This window comes from Neoarthrinium moseri, assembly GCF_022829205.1.
Source record: "Neoarthrinium moseri strain CBS 164.80 chromosome Unknown scaffold16_Wmoseri_CBS_16480, whole genome shotgun sequence".
Lineage (NCBI taxonomy): Eukaryota > Fungi > Ascomycota > Sordariomycetes > Amphisphaeriales > Apiosporaceae > Neoarthrinium > Neoarthrinium moseri.
Window position 1 is genome coordinate 211,953 of NW_026055130.1, and position 20,348 is coordinate 232,300.

Below are 20,348 nucleotides of genomic sequence, written 5' to 3' on the forward strand. Positions count from 1 at the left end.
GTTCACCTCCGTTCACATCGCAATTCACGCTGAGCTTCAATTCAGCTGCCCCTCCACGCCGCCTGCGTTCTTCACCTCGGCGCCTTTGCTCAAATCCACCGCCCGCGCAATCCCGACGGCCTTTCGAGCGCAAACTCGCCCGTTGACCTCGCCGAATATGGCTCCCAAGAGTTCGCTGGGCTCCTTGAGCCAGATGGCCAGCAGCATCAAGGCCAAGACGGCTGCCGCTAAGCCTTCGAGCTCGCTCCCTGCCGCATCCGCCGCCTTGAAGAGCAAGCAGCCCGTCGACGACTCGGACAGCGACACGAGCAGTTCCGACGGCAGCAGCAGTGGCAGCGACAGCGACTCCGAGGACAACCTCGCCGCCGCCAAGAGGAAACTCGACAACCAGATCGCCGCAAAGAAGCAAGCTGCAACGGCGACCACCAAGGCCAAGGTGAACGGCACCACTGCCAAGGCATCACCTGCCACTGCGAAAGCGAAAGCCACAGCAGCAACCGCGAAGAAGCTTGCCCAGGAGTCCAGCTCGGATACAAGCTCTGACTCGGACTCGGACTCGGACTCGGACGACGAGGTCGCGAACCCGGCTCCCAAGAAGGGCGCAGCCACTACGAAGAAGCCCAGCACGGCAGCACCGGCCAGCGACTCGAGCGATAGCGGTAGTAGCAGCAGCAACAGCAGTGAGAGTGGCAGTGGCAGTGACAGTGACAGCGACAGCGAATCGGAAGCTGGCGCAAAGGTGAAGCCCGCAACTACAGCACAGACTGTCGCCAAATCTGCCAAGCCTGCTCTCGAGGCCGAGCAAGTTGCAGAAAGCAGTAGTGAGTCGGAGTCTGAGGACGAAGACACTTCAACTGCCGTTGCTAGAGTCAATGGCGACTCGGCCAAGGGGATGTGAGCTGCTTCCCCTCCACTCGCGCCCCATGTGATCTTGCTGACCCGAATCCCTAGCTCGCGCCCTGAGTGGCTGGACAAGTCTGACTTTACGCTCCGCAAGGCCTCTTCTGAGAACCCTGGCAAGGAAGTCTCGGACTTTTTGAGCAAGTCGAACCTGGAAGGCAAGCAGGTCTGGTATTTCACCGCCCCTGCGTCCCTACCTATCACCGTCATCAAGGACATGGAGATCGATCTGGCCAAAGCCCAGTCCGGGGGCGCTATTCTGAACCACAAGGGCGATAGCTACGGCCTGGACCTCGAGCCCTATGCTACCAGCACTCAGGTCCAGCTGTTGATACCCTCCAAGGGCGGAGACAAGTACAGCACTGGTAAGTAAGCCCACAACGGACCTCGCCAATCGACTGTAGCTCACCGCCGCCGACAGTGAACCGTGCCATCGACTCCACCGTCCATTTGCGCCGTATGGCTGAATTCGGCGGTGCCATCAAGGCCAGCTCTACAGCTACCGACCAGTATGTGCGCAAGCTGAAGCCGATCCGAGAGCAGCCAAAGAACCTCAAGGCACGGTTCACACCCATTGGGGTGCCTTCCCAGAAGCCGGCACCTATCCAGACATCTTCGTCAGCTTCGGCAACGAAGAAGACTACCAAGCCCACCCCGGACACAAGCAGCTCGTCTGAGAGTGACTCAGATGTCGAGATGACCAATGCTGCCACCTTGCCCCCCTCAGTTCTGTCCGCCAAGACCAAGGCCTCTACCAAAGCAACTGCTGGCTCGAAGCGGAAGCAGCTCTCCGACGATGACAGCTCGGATGACGACACCAGCTCCAGTGACGACAGTGATTCTGAGAAACCTTCTGCGCCACCCGCCAAGGCACCCAAGTTGGCAGAGAAGTCTACCAAACGCGCCAAGACTGGGTCTTCATCCAGGACCAAGGCCAAGGACACAGCAACCCCCAGCTCACAGGTAAAGAAGCCGACCCCTGTACCACCTCCTACCGTTGGTCGATCAGTGTCGGACCTTCCGGCAGCCAAGGGCACTCCGTCAAAAGAACCCGATTCCTCAAGTGGCAAAAGGAACGAGAAGAAGACCAAAAACGCTGACACCACCATCAAGGCCGACAAGAAAATGTCCAAGACGCCCATTCCTCTCCCAAAACTTCCATCGATGAGTTCCGGCAGCTAGAAATCGCCATCTCCGCGGAAGAAGAAGAAGGACTTCAAGGCTGATTGAGCTGGTTGGACAATCCATATTTGATTGCTATGGGCTCCTGCCTCGAGTGACAGCTGGTCTGGAAGAACTCCATTCAGGGTATATAATTGGATGGGGCTATTACCAATAACATCAAGGACAAGCACAAGTCGTTGGTTAGCATTTGCATGGCGTTGGGGGAAAAGAATTTGGGCGTTTGTTGATACCATAGAGCCAATGTGCTCATGCTTGCATTGCGAGATAGGTCTGAATCCAGAATCACCTGATTCGAGTGCTAGTGAAAGCGTTTGCCATGACTGGACGAGGAAATGATCTCGATAAGAAAGTCCCTCGAACTCAACCACAATACAAGTACCTCGCAATCCATAGTGTCATAATCATTAGTGGCATGTTTATCTTGAACCACGTACACCGCGACCTGCTTAATGGTCGGTTCAGACTATGTGAGAGTGGTTAAGTTGATAGCGATGAGGTAAATTGAACAAAGCTGTCCATCATTCGATGGCTACCGCCTTCAACGCTGTCCCATACACGAGCCGGCGGTATCATAAGGGCAAAGGTACAAAACAGCTTAGGCACTCGACTGCTGCATAGTGGAAGCAAAGGCCATGCTGATTGTGTTCTGATATGTAGTTGTAAATGCGGTCAAGCTGTGGAATACATGGATTTGTTACGGGCTTCTCGGAAGATCTTCACGCAAGTAGTGAGTAGCTCGTCGTTCATGTGTGCTATGCTCGAGGTCCGGGCTGATGAGCCATGAAGGAATCTCAGCAAACTTGTGGTGCAGCGCTGGTCGTCCGTGGCGACCAAGTCCAACTTGTTTCTCCCAACACCATTCCCGCTCATCTCTGTGCATTCGCCTCGCAACACCGTCACATCACGCTTTCCAAGGCATCGGCCATTCTATCGTCCTCAAGATCGGTATCACATGCACCATCAGCGTCATCGTCATCATCGATACAACTCCATGCCCAATTGACCTCTCAGCGCGATCAATCCTACGTGATGGCATCAACATCAGTCTTCATCGATGTCTTGCATCGTGTTCGTGAGGCTGCTGAGGTCTGCAATAAAGGCTCGTTTGCACCCGGCGTCAAGAGCACATTCAAAGATCTCATGGGGCTCATTGCGGCCAAGGACTATAACCATTGGACACCGCTCCACAAATTCAGAATCGACTTCTGCCACCGCCTCTGTAACTACTTGAGTAAGTTCCGCATGAATACACGATCCGAACTGCTTGAGCTACTGACGTAAGCTAGATGTTGGGCCATTCCCCCTTGACGAGCCTGACGAATGCGACGAAAATACAGCTACACCCATCTGCCTTAATGCTTTTGCTCGCGTGGAATCCGACCATCGCCAGACCGTGGGATCCATCATACATGCCATTTGTGCCAACAGGGAGATCGACCCCCTGACGGACGACATAGCTGCTCAGACCGACTTTGACGTGCTTTTCCACGGCATCCGCCATGATCTGGAGTGGGAGAGCCGCTCCCTTGAGCTACAGCAAGCCTTTATCGGTGCGCTTCGCGACCTGCTTGGCAAAGGGGGAGTGAAACGAACCGGACCAGACAAGTCAATGAAGTGGTTCAGGTTGCGTCTTTTCGCTAAGGTCTACGGCAGGCTATGGCCAGAGTACAAATTTCCTTCATACTTCCCAGGTGAAAGGAGTGTCAGCGCCATGAGGACGGAGCATGAGCGAGTCGTCGACCAGCGAATGCTGTACAATGCATTAAAAGACGAGCCAGACTGCGACGACTTCGTCAGCCGTCTCTAGGAGGGATGGCCGGAACCAAGTCCGGGCGAGCCTTTACCAAGCGCTCCATCTACCACACGGCAACCGATCCGCCATCGTAGCATGGCTCCTTCGCCTGAACAATCACCGATGCCAGCTCCAGTTCAGGGTCCAGAGGTAGATGTGAGACCACCTTCACTACACTCCGGCCCCGCCAATCTCATCCCGGCGTCAGTATGGTATACTCAACACCATACAGTTACCCAGGGGCCTTCAGGGGTCCCGCCCAAGAATCCAACTAAGCGCAAGAGGGAGGAAAATGTCGATGCAAAGAGGGATACCCGCACTGTCAAGAGAATAATGAACAATGCCGCTGTCGAGCTAGAAGACGTCAGTTTGAGCGCGGCAGACTCGTCCCACCTGGACATGGCTGAGGAGGAACCTATTACCAGTGGATAATCGTGGTATATGGATAGCACATGTTGCGGGTGGTTGTAAGGACACCATGGAGTAGTATGTACATAAAACGAAGCACCTCACTGAAGAAAACATTCCGTGCGAATATGTGTACTATGCTTTTACGCCATTTCAAGCGTTGCGAACTTGGGTCCTTCGATGATGATGATCATAATGCAGAATCTGTGTAAGTCGGATCCATTGATACTAAGGAGCTCAGATTCAACTGCTGAGGGAAGCTTCAAAGAGAGCCGAATGCCAATTGTGATCTGGTACTTAATGGCCTGGGGTTGGACATGGTATTGCTAGCCCTGGTAGGATCAGTGGTGGCCCGGGACATTCCCTCTTAAGTGACCTTAAGTTGTCCTGTTTTCACGGCACCCAGTCCCAATTGCCCAACGGCTAACTTGGCTTACTGGGTCAGCGCTTCGGGCGTTGCTGGGTGCACCCCTTCCTCCGTGGGTTGCAGGTTCGAGGATCTGCATCAGCGGAGATGAATTTTTTTTCCCCTTGGTCTTTTTTTCGACCCCCTTCCCATTTTCATAAAATGACTTTCTGAAAAGATTGTTCCGGTGCATCGTCCTCTAAACACTTTGCCTTTGAACGAACAAGCCCTTCTCAGCTCATCCAGTTGATCCGTACAATCACATGGTAGCATCTTCCTGTAAATGTGCACCAAAATTCCCTTGCAAGTAATAACTTGTCAATGTAGAATCCACCATGATAAGCAGCTGAAGTTCGGAAGCTCAACGCGTGTTGCCACACCGTGCAATTTTGACGTTCAAAATTTACTACACTTGTTGACGGTCGGTTCTGTTCGACACAGCGCTTGGCATTCTCGCACCAGCTGCATTTATATTACAAGCGAAGGTACACTGTTTTTATCAGATATTCGCATTCCTTAAACCCAAAATAGCTCCCATCCAAGTTCATGACCGGGTGTGAATATGTTGAAGTAGCACAACCTCAACTTTGGAAACATATTATACTCGCTCAATTTTGGTATTCGTTTTCTTGCGAGATTCTGCGGATAGTAACCTTAGAAAGCCACTTCTTAATCAAATACCAAATAATCGAATTTTAACCAGATGAAATTTTCGTTGGGAAGCTATGCACCATTTGCTTCGGCCGATGGGTCGAGTTCTCTAAACCTTAAGAAAATTCTCAGAAAATGAGTTCAAGACCGCGGAAGGAAAGATTTTGAGTGTTTGAAGATCGTTGGCCATACTCCCCGATCCCGAAATCATAGGTGGATAAGATATGGTCCAGCGCGAGTGCAATCACAGAGGCAGAAGCGCTGCTTCGGAACCAAACGCTTGCAGAGCCAAATCTCCGTTCAAGTATTCGTGGAATACTGGGCCATCGCTCGGTCCATGGTCAAGTCACTACAATTGACCTCTCATTCCATCCACACAGATATATTCGCATCATCTACTCCAGCGTCATCATTGGTCACATCTTTGACCTCACAAACGCACGACTATTCGAGATAACGCCAATCGAGTTTTGCTGACCTCTAGGCCTGTGCACGGCGCTCTAGTGCATACATCCTAGAAAATGAGGCCCACGATGGCATATGAGCCGCGACACGGGGCCTTGACAAGCATTATAATGCACTTGCACCAAATTTGACGGAGACAGCGGGATCTTACGATCCCAGGCAGATCATTTTGACATTTGCTCAGTTCCGCTGCTTATCAAGTATCAATGTACCATTGCTTTTCTTTTTATGTACCCAAGTGTCTTTGCGGTTGCATGTCTGCGCGACTTGACCTCACAATAGAGTGGCATGATCTTTGTTCAGTTTATTGATCGATGCACCCTTATCGCCGGTCGAAATCGTACCATCTCCTCCATAGTGAGGCGTACATGCTCGGCCCGACCGGAGACACCGTTGAGAGCCCAGAACAACCGGATGAAACGACAGCCTTGAGGTATTGCTAACGGAAGCCAATCATCTTAAGTACCAACACTGGTCTACCAACTAACTCTAATCTCGTAACGTGTATACCTAAAACGTTCTAACTGAGCGATCGTCGGACTTAGTGCAGAAGCTAGGGGCAATTGCAGGTATGCTTATTTCCCTAGGTGGTTTGAAAACTTGCCCGAACTGGTACCGCCGCTTGTGGTTAAGTGGAAACCCATTGCTTTTCTTCTGTACTTTCGCTAGTGCATGCTCGAAAGATTGATTGGACATATTTATGCTGCAGTAGGGTGTTTACTTTTCTGCGTTCCGCATTAAGCTCCTGTCCCAGCCTTGGAGAAATTAAAATGACAGTATCCGACTTCTACACGCACTAAGTATCGCATGATATCAACTAATTGAACTTGTTATGGTGATCTTGAAACACTGCCAAACTATCGCAGGTTTAGAAAGGCAATAAAACGCATACTTTTCAGTTTCGCACATTCAACATGGATCCCTGGCACTGCAAACACGCCCCATTACATCGTATCTGACCTTTTAGCAGGACGATAAAAGATTCATTTTCCCGCCGTTCATCTGATCTATTGATCATCAAGCCTCTTCACCTCTCGAGTTGTTCTCTATCTGATCTATCTTCCCCCGGTTGTTTCGCGAAGCTCCACTATGCTTTTCAAGCTGTTTGCCGTTGCGGCTCTCTCTGTTGCTGCCTATGGCATGCCTTCAAGCAGCCCTGTGGGCTGCAGAAGCGAACCAACTGCCGAGTTCCTCGAGCTCACGAAGCGCATGGCCTTGGATGAAAAGGAGAATGGCGGACTCTCGAAGCGGGCTTCAAGCTCCATTCACGTTGACGTCTACTTCCATGTGATTGCCGCCAGCAACTACGCTCAAGACGGATACCTGAGCACGCAACAGATCAATGACCAGGTCAATGTCATGAACCGTGAGTAAACCGCCTGCAGAGTAGAGTTATAGCGCGTCGTAACAAACCCATATACTGACTTAACCCACAGAGCGATTCGCTCCCTACAACATTCAGTTCACTCTCCGCGGTACAGACTGGACTGTGAACTCAAATTGGGCGTACGGGTACAACAACTATGCGATGCAAAGCTCACTACGCAAGGGCGATTACAAGACCTTGAACCTTTACACTATGCAGACCGTGTATCCCCAGGATACAGAGACAACGGGCTTCTGCAACTTGCCAGTCCAGAACCCGAGCCAGTCGGCATTTATCAGTGATGGCTGCTTCCTCACCACCAGAACCATGCCGGGTGGTAACTCTCCACTACAGCATCTAGGCCTCACGGCCGTTCACGAAATCGGCCACTGGTTTGGGCTTCTACATACCTTTACAGGAAACTCGTGCACGGGCTCTGGGGACTACGTTGACGACACCCCAGCCCAGGCCAGCGCGACATACGGATGCGTGCAGAGCCGCGACTCATGCCCCAATCAGCCAGGCAGTGATCCCATCCACAACTACATGGACTATACGTGCGACGACCTCAGAAATGAGTTCACACGCGGTCAGGTTGCAAGGATATATAGCTTCTGGGATAGCTGCCGTGCATAATCATGCATACATGCGATGACCGAGAATATCTCGAATGTTTTGGCGCTGGACGGTCTGGATTGGTGACCTTCGTTTTGAACATAGAAAGGAATTTACAGATATCCATGGCTTCATATTCAAAGCAAAGTAGATGCTCAGAGGGTATACCACCAACGACAGATAGAATCGTATGATTCAGCTCCTCTATCACAATGGAAAAAGTTTATTGCCATTTGCATATGCGATTCGAAGATATGGAATGCCCACCATATGTCTGTGTACTGGTATCCCCTCGCTCATAAAAGCAGGTTTGGCCTTCTGGAATTATGGAAGAGACATACGGATAAGCAGTTGCCTGCCTCATTCACCTACTTAAAAGGATTTATTCAACTGCCGTTGCCGACTACAACGACTTGTTGCGACTTAAATTACCAAGCCTGCAAGCATGAATGCACAAATCTAATCCACATATTATACCCTGCAATTAGACTTCGAATAGTGGCGTAACACTGCTATCATGTAGAAATTCACTGTTCCACTCAGTGAGGCCTCCCAAACTAAACGCAAGTTTGCGCAGTAGTAAGAATAATTTGCTCCCAAGCAACCGGCAAATCAAATTCGATCTGTGTCATAGTGATGCATTAGGTTCATAACAAGTCCGATGGGGAACCTCATAGGCCCCGATATATATTCCTAATATTGTCCCATTACGTATGAAGGGACAAGATTCAGTCTCTCTTGCAATAAAAACTCATCTTAGGTACTCTTGACTATACCAGGCCTCCCTCTTGTCTGACAAACTGCGTCGCGTAGAACATGATTTCCATAATTCTTTGCTGTACTCTCATTATTGGATTTTGATGATCAATATCGGGGTTCCAGCCTTCCGAAGAATACCAGGATATTCGAGGATGGAAACCGTCGCCTAATTTATGTTCTCTTGACTCTTGGCTATCGACGAGAGTTTATGTCTTGCCACAATTACCAAGCCGCTACGTTTGCAGTACCGCATCTACGTTTGAGTTAGCCTTGTATGAAGGTTTCTAATCCGCACGTTTAGCTAGCGTCCTTGCAAGTCTTCGATCAAGGCAGCTAATCGCATTTTTCTTCTAGCGCTCCCGGGTCATCAGCCTGTACTATTTTGATCTCTTGGCACTGGTGTGATGAGAGATGCGGTTGATTAACAGTAGCTCAGGTTTGCCCCGATTTGTAAGACGCCATACTTACTACCATAGAGAGAACTCGGTTCAAAGCCAGTTCGGAGCCTAGGTGCGACTGTTCATCATATCAAAGTACGAATCAGATGCTATCACGTTCTTAGAACACATGCCAACATGATACAATCGAGGATGTCCTGTTGTCTCCCTCGTCCATGTCTCTGTATAGAACGCAAGAGCTGCTGTGCCGAAATTAAAATCCACGGTTGTATTAATACTATAAATACACATTCTTGCCAAGCCGCTGGTCAATTGAGGCAATTTATCAACTTCATATGTTACGACAGCTTCATCTACCAGCAGTCGTAGCCACTCCAAGAAATCCGGTCGACGAGTGCCTTCCTAAAGGATGTCGTCGACCAATTGATGACTGGACACCTGAGAGTGTCGTTGACCCAACGACAATCAACAGTTCAGAATCTTGTCGACGCATTAGCGATTCCATACTAAATAAGTGATAACTCCCCCACCTCGCTACAAACCCCACCAAACGTCCTCTTCCTCCCACTTCTACTCTAACACACGTCAAAGTTCTCAAGTCAACAAGGCGCAAGACCGGGTAAACCACACGGTTCCATCGCCCCCTCCTAAGAATCCTTGATGGCAAGGCGTTGTGATGCTAGACTTCAATCACAGAAACTCCACTATGCCGTCGACGAACACTCTTGGCTTCCACGAGTCCCATCAAGGTATGGCCTCAGTTGTCCCTCTCTATCCTACGTTTCGTCCTCAAATCTCTGTCTGCGGATACTGTCTTTCACTTGATGGCATACTATGGGGGCTAACAAGCATCACACAGGTGCCATAGCAGAAAGCTCTGCTTCAAGCGTCACGTTTGTCGAGCATTATCCAAGCATACTCGCGGTTCCCATGCCTACTGTTACGCCCAGCCCCGAAAGATGGGAGCTGCCTAGCATAGGCGATGACATTCCGAACGGTATGGGTCTGCTGGGCTGGGCAGACCAGAAGACAGCCGACAGAAAGGTCCAATATGGTAAGTCAATCGAGTCATTTGGCAGTCAACCTGCTAATGTTTGCGAGGACACGCATGGGATGCCAAAATGCATGGTGCCAGTAAGGACAGAGGGGTCGAGAACCCGGATGCTATCGTGGGCAAGAATGGTCATCGAACATCTCAGCAAGGTTTGTCTTTCAATCCTGGATCTGGATACGAATACCATCACGGCCATCAATTGCGTCATACGATGAATGATCTTTCTGTCTGGTCGGAGGTCTATGATAGCTGTTCGGTCTACAAGACTCCACAGCTCGAACAAGATGTCGGCAGCAGCAGCCGCAGCAGCGGCGATGTTGGGTCGATACAGGCAAGCTCTTTGTTGACCTATACCCTACACCCGCTGGCAGACAGGCAACATGTGCTCAGATCGTTCATTCAGGGCACGCTGAGAGATACATGGTCTAATGGCGCAACGGGCGTGGAATCGAGCGGGTTCAACCAACTCGTCTCGAAGACCAATACTGCAGCTTGAGTCGTACCAAGGCATGCGACAGGTGCGGCGTAACGTGAGCGCTGATATTCCACGTTGGCAGACATCACGGGGCTTCCACCTAGATGTGACGTGCATTCGCTCCTCAGCTCAATTCGCTACGCTGGTCGAATCTTTGCCGTACACATCATCCCTCCCCAGGAATCTGGCAACTATCTGCAATCTGACGAGTGCAGATTTGCAACAGCGGCGGCCTCAATTACATTGTTCCGACGTCGAGATACCGATCGCTTCTTGTCGATGCACGAGGTGACTCTGTTCTCGGTTGATGGGTATATTCTAAAGATTATAGAGCATCGGATCCTCACAGATGAAGAGCTAGTATCTGGTAGATCCCGAGTTCTTCGAATTCGAGTCTATGATGGCCTAGTACACTTAGGAACACTGAAGAGAATATTTCGATGGGACTTGGGGATTAAATTCGACACCGACTACATAAGATACGTTTCGCACGACGGCATGAGTGAGGTTGAGTGGGCATTTGGGAGCTTCAGAGCTCAAGCACACCATGTTTTTGAGGGGCTCCGGGCTCAATACAGACAATTTATTGATGTGCAGTATCTACGAGACCCTTGTGAATAGACTAGATGAACAGAATGCTGCGGCTAAAGGAGATATCGAGTTTGTCATGCACCTAGATGCATATGGTCGCAATCATTGGGTATAAATGAAAGCAACGTTATTCCTCACTTGACCACACACTATGGAGCAGCGATGATAAAAGGGGATGAGTAAATCAAATTTGCTCATCGAGACTGCATCTGAAATGCCCTTTAATATGATATGATATATCATTTGCGAATATACTTGCCTTGTGTAAGCCGCACCCGAGTCAGACCCCGTGCCGTCGGATTTCGGAATCCCGTTGATTCCGTCACGCTAAATCCTTCGCGGCGTTTCGAGATTCCGTCAGCGAATCCCGCAATAACACATTGAGGCGCGGATTCGAATGACTTCTCCCAGCGTTTCATCTGGACCGGTCAGAATAGACGCTACGATTGTGTTTTCGGGGGATTTGATAATTCCGCCATCTTTTGTTTTTGGTCGACAGCGTGGCAACATGGAGAACGATACGCGCCCCGTCCCGGGCAGGCCAGCCCCCTACGGCCAGGCATGTATCCACTGTGTCAAGGCGAAGTGCAAGTGCATATCTCGTGCCAATACTGGCTGCGAGAGGTAAGGTTGGCCATCTCAGCCGGATCCCAGTGTCTATACTAATACTCCGTGCCTCGCCAAGATGTTCCCGGCGAGGTCTAGAATGCCGCCCTTCCGACGGGGTACGCAAGCGTAACACGAGAAAAGCAACGTCGGCCAATAGAACGTCTCAATTGGAAGAAAGATTGAACGACTTGGTGACTCTACTAAGATCACAGCAATCAATACCTGGGTCTTCAGTCAAGGAGCCTGTGCCCAGTTCTCAACCCTCTCATTATGCATCAGCATCTACTTGGTCCCCATCACGTGGGCCGGACGCCTACCTCACACCGTCCACCGCCATCAGTTCGACGTCACATGTCGACTGCAACCAGTCGTCGTTGATATATGACGATGAACTGTCTCCATTTGAGGCTGAAAAAGTCCTGCAGACGTTCCGAAATGACTACCTAAAGTTTTTCCCCTTTGTGTGGATCAAGCCGGATGCGACTGCTCAAGAACTGCAGCGCTACCGGCCTTTCCTCTGGCTTAATATCCGCACTGTCTGTGAAAAGTCGACGGCAAAAATGCATATTCTTGGAGACCGGGCACGCGAAATATTTGCAAGAAAGGTGTTGGTAGAACTTGAGAGAGACATGGACACACTTCTTGGCCTCATGGTGTACCTCGGATGGTTTGTCCTATTGTGCGATCTGAAGACGATAGACAAGGCTTTGATGACTGACTGACTGTATACAGGTCAACCTATCAATCCCGTGGGAAAGGGTTTCTGGCTCGTTATGCGAATATCGCCAACTCCTTGATTCAAGACCTTCGACTCGACCAGTCCCCTTCAACCAACTGCCATAGTAATTGCTGGGTTACGGTTTCTAAGATTCCAGTTGTCCCTGAACAAACTAACGAACAACGGAGAGTATTGATTGCCAACTTTATCCTTTGTTCCACGTAAGAATCTCTTTTCTAGCTCATAAACTGCTGTATTGATTAAGTGCACGTAGGATCTCCTTTTTCCTCAGGCTTGATGTTGTTCGATGGAATCCCTATATGGAACAGAGTCTTGAAAGACTGGCTGCACAGCCCGAGTACGAAGGAGACGAGGTCCTTGTGGCCATAGCACGTGCGAAACTGATCGTGGAGGAAGTCGCCAATGCCTCCTGGCGGCGTACAGACTACGAAGCATCGGGTCCGCCATTGCGGTACGTGAAGCCGTTACGCAACAGGTTGGAGCAACTTAGGAAATCGCTTTCTCCTGAGGTGGCTCAGAACAGTATGTTTGTTCCCCTTTCTGCTCAAAGAACCATCTGACAAGCTTGCACAGAGATCGTCATGTCTCATCTCAATAACGCCGAGGTTCTCATCTACGAAATTGCAATCTTTCATCCCACGTCACCAATCACAATGCCTAACCCTAGCTCCACGTATTCCGCTATACCCATTCCACCCCTGAACCTGCTACCCGATCACCCAGAACCAACATTGAGCGCACCATTCAAACCGGTGGATATATGTCGTCTCGAAAACCTGCACAACTGTCTACAGTCAGTTAAAGTCAGTCTCTCGAGCTACTTCGGCTTTACGGCGCAGGAATACGTGACATTTCCATTCGCAGCTATGTGCCATCTTTCACACTCGGTGCAAGTGCTTTATCGACTTTCAACGCTCGAGGAGCCGGACTGGGACCGAGCCGCCGTCCGCAGAGAGGCTGATATCATTGCGGTTCTCAACGAAGTCGCAGATAAGATGGGTCAGGTCGCCTCAGCAGCAGGTCTCATTAGCGATCCGTCGTTGCCATGCGGCGATATATTTTCTAGGGGCGCAGGGACCTTGAGAACTACGGCGTCGATATGGGCCGCAGCGTTGGCACAACAAGACGAGACAACTGGCATTGAAGCAACTCAGCTCCCACCTGCAGATGGCTGCAATGACATGGGAGAAAACCCGACCGACTCCATACCCATACTTGATTTTGAGAATGATCCTTGGCTCACTGACCTCTTCGCTTCTTGGGAAGGTGCTCCGTGATAGTTCAATGTTTGGCTGGTGGTTCGGATTGGCGTACAAAGATGAGTATATGCCGATGGCGCAAAGGAGATCATGAAGCACTGGCAAACTTGCGGTAAAGGCATTGCACTCACAGGACTGTTGAACTCAGGGGGTTTGAGCTAATCAAAGAAAATTTCAATCAAATTCAGGCAAGCGGTGCGGCGCGTATACAATGATAACCTAAGACCTCACTTATTTAAAAGAAAAAAGTCCACTCATGATTAGAGACACAAGAGTGTCCAAGTTCAAACCTTGTTGATATGTGTATGTGTTGGACCACATCTACCGCAAAAGAGCGCGTATTCGTGCAGCAACCCATCGTCTTGAGAATTCGTCATCCGGGTGTTGGTAGATAACATGGAACCTCGCAAGTACAAAGAGCTACGAATTGGACACCTCGTCATTTGGGAAAAAAAGATGTGCTGTGTTCGGGAATTGAACCCGAATCTAGCGCTTGGAAGGCGCTAATGCTGACCATTACACCAACACAGCTGTTCTTGTTGATTTAGTCGCTAGACTGGAACCCTGATTGGATGTTGTAATTGGAGCGCTTGTTGCAGCTTATATTATAAGCTTGCTACCTGTGTTTAGTGTGTGTGAATGTGGAGACGCAAGCCCATGCCGACACGTGTCGGACGCCGGAACACCGATACGCATACGTTGTCCACCAGCTTGTGTTCACGTCCCGAAGGTCAGCCTCTAGAGTCAATCGCATTCCGCCCCGGCGAATATCGGTACGACACTGTGCTGCAATTGTGCTAGTCGAATCCCCCGTCATCGCCTTGTTGCGGACTCCACGTTTAGCAATGGGACATCCAGCCATAAAGTGTTCCAGGATGCACTTGGCCAAGGCTCTGAGAATCTCTGACTATAGCTCTGAATATAATATTAAGAACTTGAACTCATTGCGGGGTTGATGGGCTCCCAGGCTAGAGTGCTACGTTCCGACCAACAAGCAATGTGCTCCATTGTTGTCAAGCTTTTCCGCATGATTGCTAGTTGCCCTTTCTCGTGATAAGAATCGCTGCATGGCTACCAGACCACGTATTCGACCGTCGGGAATTAGCTTCATAGGTCTCAAGCTGAATGAAGGGGGAAGAGTACGGACGTAATCCGGATACTGAATGCGGTGTAGACTGCTCGGGCTAGCATCGTGAAACTAAGAGTTATCTAACTGAGGTAAAGGTGGGCTGGTACTATAGCAGTGAATGAGCAATCACTAGATAGCTCGAAATATAGCGTCTACTTATACCAACCGATTAGTGGGTGTAATAACGATGGACTTCAGGGGGCCGTTCGCATTGATTTCTAAGCTGACATTCATGCCGCAATGTTTGTCTAAGAATTGGGTACACCAGTGTCAGGTGAAATCCTTGTGTCACACGTCCACGAACCGTTCGACGACGGTCTCCACGTCGATTTTGATAATGGGGGTGATATTATGCGCGCACAAGCAAGGCCCATGCCTCTGCACGTTCGACTTCTTGCGCCCTTTTGAATTGATTTGCCCTTCTTCGGCATTTTGGCGTTTAATGGTTATTTCTTCGCCTTTTCATTGTTATTCAGTGGTCCAGCAACACGGCTTAACAATCGGGATAGCATTCTTTGTAAGGCTAATCCGCCTGTGATTACACCGACCACGAAGGGACGCAGGCAAGGGCTGTTCTTCTCGCGGATTTCAATGCCCAAGACGGAGTGCCTATTCTCACGAGCGATGACCGGGATATCCACTCGGAAGAACAGCTGACAGAACTCCATGAACTGTCATCAGTGCAATATTCTTGGAGCTAGGGAATGACAGTGTGGCCGGCTTCGTATTGAACTACCCTAATTTGAGCTTTCACACGCAGTCGATGAGATCGGAGAAGCAAAAGCTCGTATAGTTTAGCCCTAACAGGAGTTCGATCGAATCATGGGTGTGACAAAATGTAAGCTGACGTGACGTACAAGCTTGCGCGTATACCAGTTCCAGCATAGCCAAGACAAGCTGGGCCATCTCCCTCTAGGAACGATTGGGCTCAAGATGGCCGGCACATGTAATCTACTTTGAAACCTGCGGAGAATAATCTAGGTACATGTTGCTCTTAAAGATGCGACCTGCACAGCAGTTGTTGCGAGATGGCGGTACCTTTGAGACCCTTCCCAGTGCTGCTGACACCGGACAAAAACCAATACCATCGGCCTTGGCCAAGACACCACATCCCTCGTTTGGCTGAGACACGACATTCCTCAGCTTCGTTCACACTGAATGGTCATTCTTGCACCCCGAGCTTTCACACTGCAAGCACACTTCTGCATCAATTTACATTTATCCCGGGTTTAGAGTGTCGAGGACGCAAGCACTTAAGGTAAAGAACGCGCTTTCACTGGAGTCAGCCATCCCAAGCCATCTGCTTCGCATCGCAAGACGAACGCCATAGAGTATCATGAAGTAGTGTATTCGGCTAATGGCGACCACCATAGCCCCATGGCTAGACATTATCTATTCTATCCTTCGTCCGCCATACGTAAATCATGCAGTACTGACGATATCCAGGACCCCGAGTGCCTCACGAGAGGATGCTGTGAACCAAATCAAGAACGCCGCGCTCAAATGCTAGGGTATCCCTCAACGCTGATGCTTCCTTGCCGCCTCCGCCCATAGACCGATCTTTCCCGCCCGATCTCCACGCCGACTTTCTAGTTTCGTTCGTCATGCAGGCAATGCCGATTCTTGTCTCCTTCTATTTCTTCTTCCTCCATTCCGGACACATCCTCACCAGGACCGGCTGCGTGAGGACATGCCAGCGCTTTCCGAATCCCCACTGCGTCTGCCATCATCCGATAAAGGACTAGCGCTTCCACTGGGGGTAGTCGGACTGTACAATGTGCTGCTGCCTACAGACCACTCGTCACTGTCGCCGGTGTCTCGTCTCTCCAACAGACCAAGACCATAACCCAACTCTTCATCAGCTGTCCTCTTCATCTCACCAATCTCGACGAAGTCGTACTGCCACCGGTTGGTCTTGTCCGGCTGCTGGTGGGGCAAGTATCGGGTTCTAGCGATGAAGAAGATGACCGAAGCGATGAGACTGCCGCCCACGAGATCCACAGCATAATGATGGCTGAGGTACATTGTCGCCCACCAGAGCCAGCCCACGTAGAAGATGAAGAAGGGCCGGAAACGCGGGAAGCAATAGGTCATGAAGAGAGCGTGCAGGGTCGCATCTCCGGCATGCAGACTCGGAAAGGCTCCGAAGGGGACCGGCGCCGTCGAGAAACTCGTCGTATACATGTCGACACCGAAAAGCGCATCGATTCGTGCCAACCCGGCCGGGGAGCCAGGCATACCATAATGGGCGGGAGCTAGCCCGTACAGGTTCTCGTACCACGGCGGGGTACAGGGGAACACAAGAGCCATCGTTACGCCGATAATGCTCAACCAACCGAACGACTTTGCGAATACAGGCAATGTCTTTGGGGCGGCGAACAGGAATATAAATCCAGAGCAGATCGCGGGCAAGCCAAAGTGGCCAATCCCATACGGTATCCAAGCGAAGACGTCGAGGATCGGATGCGTGTGTGCCGACAGGATGTTCGACAAGTTTGCGCCATAAAGAATATTCTCGAGAGCCGGCAAGACCTTGACCCAGATATGAGGGCGGACTTCGGTCGGTATGAACCTGTCATGACAGTCGATTGTTAGCTTGAATCCTTCCAAGGCAGAGTCGCTGGCTCCTCCAATGAGGGGTCGCTCGCCCGCCGCAGTGTTATAGTCGGGTATAGGTCCCTTACCGGCTGGAGAAGAAGTACAGAAGGTAGGTCCAGATCGGCCACGATGGCAAGAAGAACTGCCTGGTGGCAGGCATGAGCAACAAAAGAAGATACCCGAGAGCGGCGGCCGTCTTGATGACGGGTGCGTGGGCCTCAATAATCCATAACGAGAAAAGACACAACCCCGCCAGAACGACGTATTGCAGGTCAAAAAGACTCCATCTGTGCTCTTTCAATTCCTCGACGGACTTGAGGATGGAAAACGACCTCTGCAGAGAGGAAACATGTTCTAGCTTGGGATCGTATGACTTGGGTTTCGAACTACTACGTCGCCGTCCAAAGGCGTGTCGCTTAGATATCGGACTCAGCGCTGCCATCTCGAGTTTCTTGGGCCAGGCAAGATGGAGTGTCGGCCTTGCTTGGAACATTGTGCTGAGATTTCGCATCATGATCTAAATCGAGGCCCGGAGAAGGCCGTCAAGCTGGATGGTATTCCTGCGCGCCGAGACGATGGCCGTGGAAACAGCAACGATGCTGGAATTCGACGTATCTCGGCTTGGTGCGGTCCCTTACTCTTCTATCATCGCCCGGAACAGTCCTTGTCGCAACCAACAACGCAGGGAAGAATGATTGGAATGATACGGGCGCCTCGGTATTCCAGGTTGGGAGGCAAACACTATTTCATATGCGAATGACTGCCAGCCCTGCGGATCTGCGGATCTAGCGGAACAAGGATTTAAGAGAAGTTCTCCATGGTAGGCGCCCGGATGCCCATTGGTAATCTTTCACAGCGACCGACTTCTCGGCAGGGGTGGAGCAGGATCTTAAGTCTATGACAAGATGGCACCGAGCGACAGGGACCCAATGATCCGCAACTCTCAGTGATTCAAGGAGGGTGGGTATCTCCAGGCTCGGGAGCGCACAACTCGCATCACTTGACGGGCAGGTTGTGTCGACTAAGACCCTGACGTACGATGTCAGAAGTACCGGTACTTCCCTGGCGTGGGACGTGGGCCCCACGCCCGCTATTTCTTCTCGGAGGAGGCGGGCACACGATCTCGCAGCTTCGCTCGACACCGACACCCCGACGGCGACGGGAAGCATGATCTGCTGTAAACGAGAATTAACTCTAAACGCTAATCCGCCTGTTCTGCTTCATCTCCCAGTTCAAAAGGGCGACGCTTGCTCTGCCAGCAGAGTCAAATTTCCCTCGGCCTGTGGAACGTCGTCCGCAGTCTGGGGGTTGCCGGGGACTTAACGAGCCCCATAGTTCATTACAGAGCAACCTACTGCATCCGGAATTCGGCACGCCGGGCACCTCGAGAGAGTTGCGAAGCCGAACAGTGGGTGGCTGGCTGCCTCAGCAAGCGCCCAGGGCAACCGGGGAATAGTGACCCCTCCAGTGGAACAGCCACAAGTTCATGGAGCTTGCGGCGTTAATCTTCCTCACCATTGAGTGGTGTAAATCGTGTTTTGTGACAGCGATACCCTCACACCGCGGTCTTGCAGCGCTGGTGACCTGCCAAGTTAGTCCCCAACCTGGCACTGCATGGCTTGGTGCGAGCTGCATAGTGCAAAGAGATTTGTTCAGCAACTCGGGACGTCATGACTGCTTCTACGGTGCTGCAGGCGCCTGACTGACCCAACGGCGCGCTTGGCCTCGCACTGGTAGCCTCAAGACACGGTCGCTTCCGAGGCTGGCGGACTACTGGCTTACATTGAAAGTCTCTATCCCGACACTTCCGGGCTCGACGACGGCATATTGCCTGCTTCCCTCCCATTCTCCCAAACCCCAGAAGAGGATATCCAAATCGACAAGTTGGCGACTGGCCTCGTTCTCTACTCCCCAGTCGCAACCACTGCCAATGGTCTACGCACTTGCAACAGCTTTCACAACTGCGCTATCGACGCAGTTTCGTCGTCGTCATCCATTCTCCTATTGAAGCCTAGCTCAGGGTCCTTGCGCCTGCTGCGTTGGGATACCCCACATCCTGGCCTCGTGTATCTCTACCTCAGCGCCCTGGTCGGCACTTTGGCTGCGTTTTATCCCCGAACTTACACCCGACTTCCCGGACTGTAAGCATGCCGACAGCTAACACAACTTCTTTTTTTATGTATTCTGCATTATTCCTCGCCAACGTCCCAGTAAGACAAGACAGACTACGGAAGGCCACACGGGTGTCACACGTTTCGGGATCTTTCAACTGTAAGTTTTGGGCTCTATACCCCAGATGGTCGATCTAACGCAGGCACGTGGGGCGAAACAAAACAACCAGGGACCTGGCCTTGATGTATATACAATGTATGGGCAGGTCTGCGGAGCCTACCAAGCAGTTCGGTTAATCGCTGGTTTACATACGAATACGGTGCTTGACGCTGACATTCCATACGCTGCAAGCCAAGTACGACACTTGGACACCCAAGAGTTTCCGGCGATTCTGGCCTGACCCAAAAAGCTTGGCGATAACTTCTCCCTTGGACAACGGAGGGTCACAGGACCCCGACAACAGCACCGTAGCGGAGACGGCCATTGCCAGCAGATGCAACTCTGTGTAACGGAGGCTCGGATCCTTCATGGCCTGTACAGTCAGGTTCATGACTACTGACTAGTTCGCGCCTTGATTCTGTACTGTATCTATACCTGTTATCGATTGGCGTCAATGTATGTTTAACTAGCGGCCATGGCCACTTCATAATAACTACCGGTGCCGTAGCGTGAAAGCCAGCCCTGTTGCCCTGCAGCCATGTGCGCAATACCAACTGCGAGTTGGAACTCAGATCGCAAAAAGGCCCTATGCTTCTGCCCAAGCAGCCACCTACATCATCCCGCAATCCAGGCGACGAGAGAGGGATATCTCATCCAACCGCCCAAGAAAACAGCTGT

General features: G+C 51.0%; 6 protein-coding genes across 6 annotated transcripts; 5 read left to right on the forward strand and 1 right to left on the reverse strand.

Annotated features, from left to right (window-relative positions):
* Nucleotides 1-157: 157 nt before the first annotated feature.
* On the forward strand, nucleotides 158-2,082 carry JN550_005282 (uncharacterized protein; the record flags this gene model as incomplete). The annotated part of the gene is made up of 3 exons (XM_049316892.1): nucleotides 158-894; nucleotides 952-1,265; nucleotides 1,322-2,082. 3 exons carry the CDS (start codon nucleotides 158-160, stop codon nucleotides 2,080-2,082), a joined length of 1,812 nt encoding a protein of 603 aa, XP_049172698.1.
* A 783-nt stretch (nucleotides 2,083-2,865) lies between these two features.
* JN550_005283 (uncharacterized protein) lies at nucleotides 2,866-4,309 on the forward strand (the record flags this gene model as incomplete). Its single annotated transcript, XM_049316893.1, has 3 exons — nucleotides 2,866-3,316; nucleotides 3,372-3,877; nucleotides 4,118-4,309. The coding sequence occupies 3 exons, from the start codon at nucleotides 2,866-2,868 to the stop codon at nucleotides 4,307-4,309; spliced, it is 1,149 nt and encodes a 382-aa protein (XP_049172699.1).
* A 2,587-nt stretch (nucleotides 4,310-6,896) lies between these two features.
* On the forward strand, nucleotides 6,897-7,809 carry JN550_005284 (uncharacterized protein; the record flags this gene model as incomplete). The annotated part of the gene is made up of 2 exons (XM_049316895.1): nucleotides 6,897-7,173; nucleotides 7,244-7,809. The coding sequence occupies 2 exons, from the start codon at nucleotides 6,897-6,899 to the stop codon at nucleotides 7,807-7,809; spliced, it is 843 nt and encodes a 280-aa protein (XP_049172700.1).
* A 1,842-nt stretch (nucleotides 7,810-9,651) lies between these two features.
* On the forward strand, nucleotides 9,652-10,214 carry JN550_005285 (uncharacterized protein; the record flags this gene model as incomplete). The annotated part of the gene is made up of 2 exons (XM_049316896.1): nucleotides 9,652-9,694; nucleotides 9,805-10,214. 2 exons carry the CDS (start codon nucleotides 9,652-9,654, stop codon nucleotides 10,212-10,214), a joined length of 453 nt encoding a protein of 150 aa, XP_049172701.1.
* Nucleotides 10,215-11,573: 1,359 nt separating this feature from the next.
* On the forward strand, nucleotides 11,574-13,690 carry JN550_005286 (uncharacterized protein; the record flags this gene model as incomplete). The annotated part of the gene is made up of 5 exons (XM_049316897.1): nucleotides 11,574-11,689; nucleotides 11,751-12,341; nucleotides 12,407-12,613; nucleotides 12,667-12,935; nucleotides 12,987-13,690. 5 exons carry the CDS (start codon nucleotides 11,574-11,576, stop codon nucleotides 13,688-13,690), a joined length of 1,887 nt encoding a protein of 628 aa, XP_049172702.1.
* A 2,776-nt stretch (nucleotides 13,691-16,466) lies between these two features.
* Nucleotides 16,467-17,892, reverse strand: JN550_005287 (uncharacterized protein; the record flags this gene model as incomplete). The annotated part of the gene is made up of 2 exons (XM_049316898.1): nucleotides 16,467-17,373; nucleotides 17,486-17,892. The coding sequence occupies 2 exons, from the start codon at nucleotides 17,890-17,892 to the stop codon at nucleotides 16,467-16,469; spliced, it is 1,314 nt and encodes a 437-aa protein (XP_049172703.1).
* Between the last annotated feature and the right edge of the window lie 2,456 nt (nucleotides 17,893-20,348).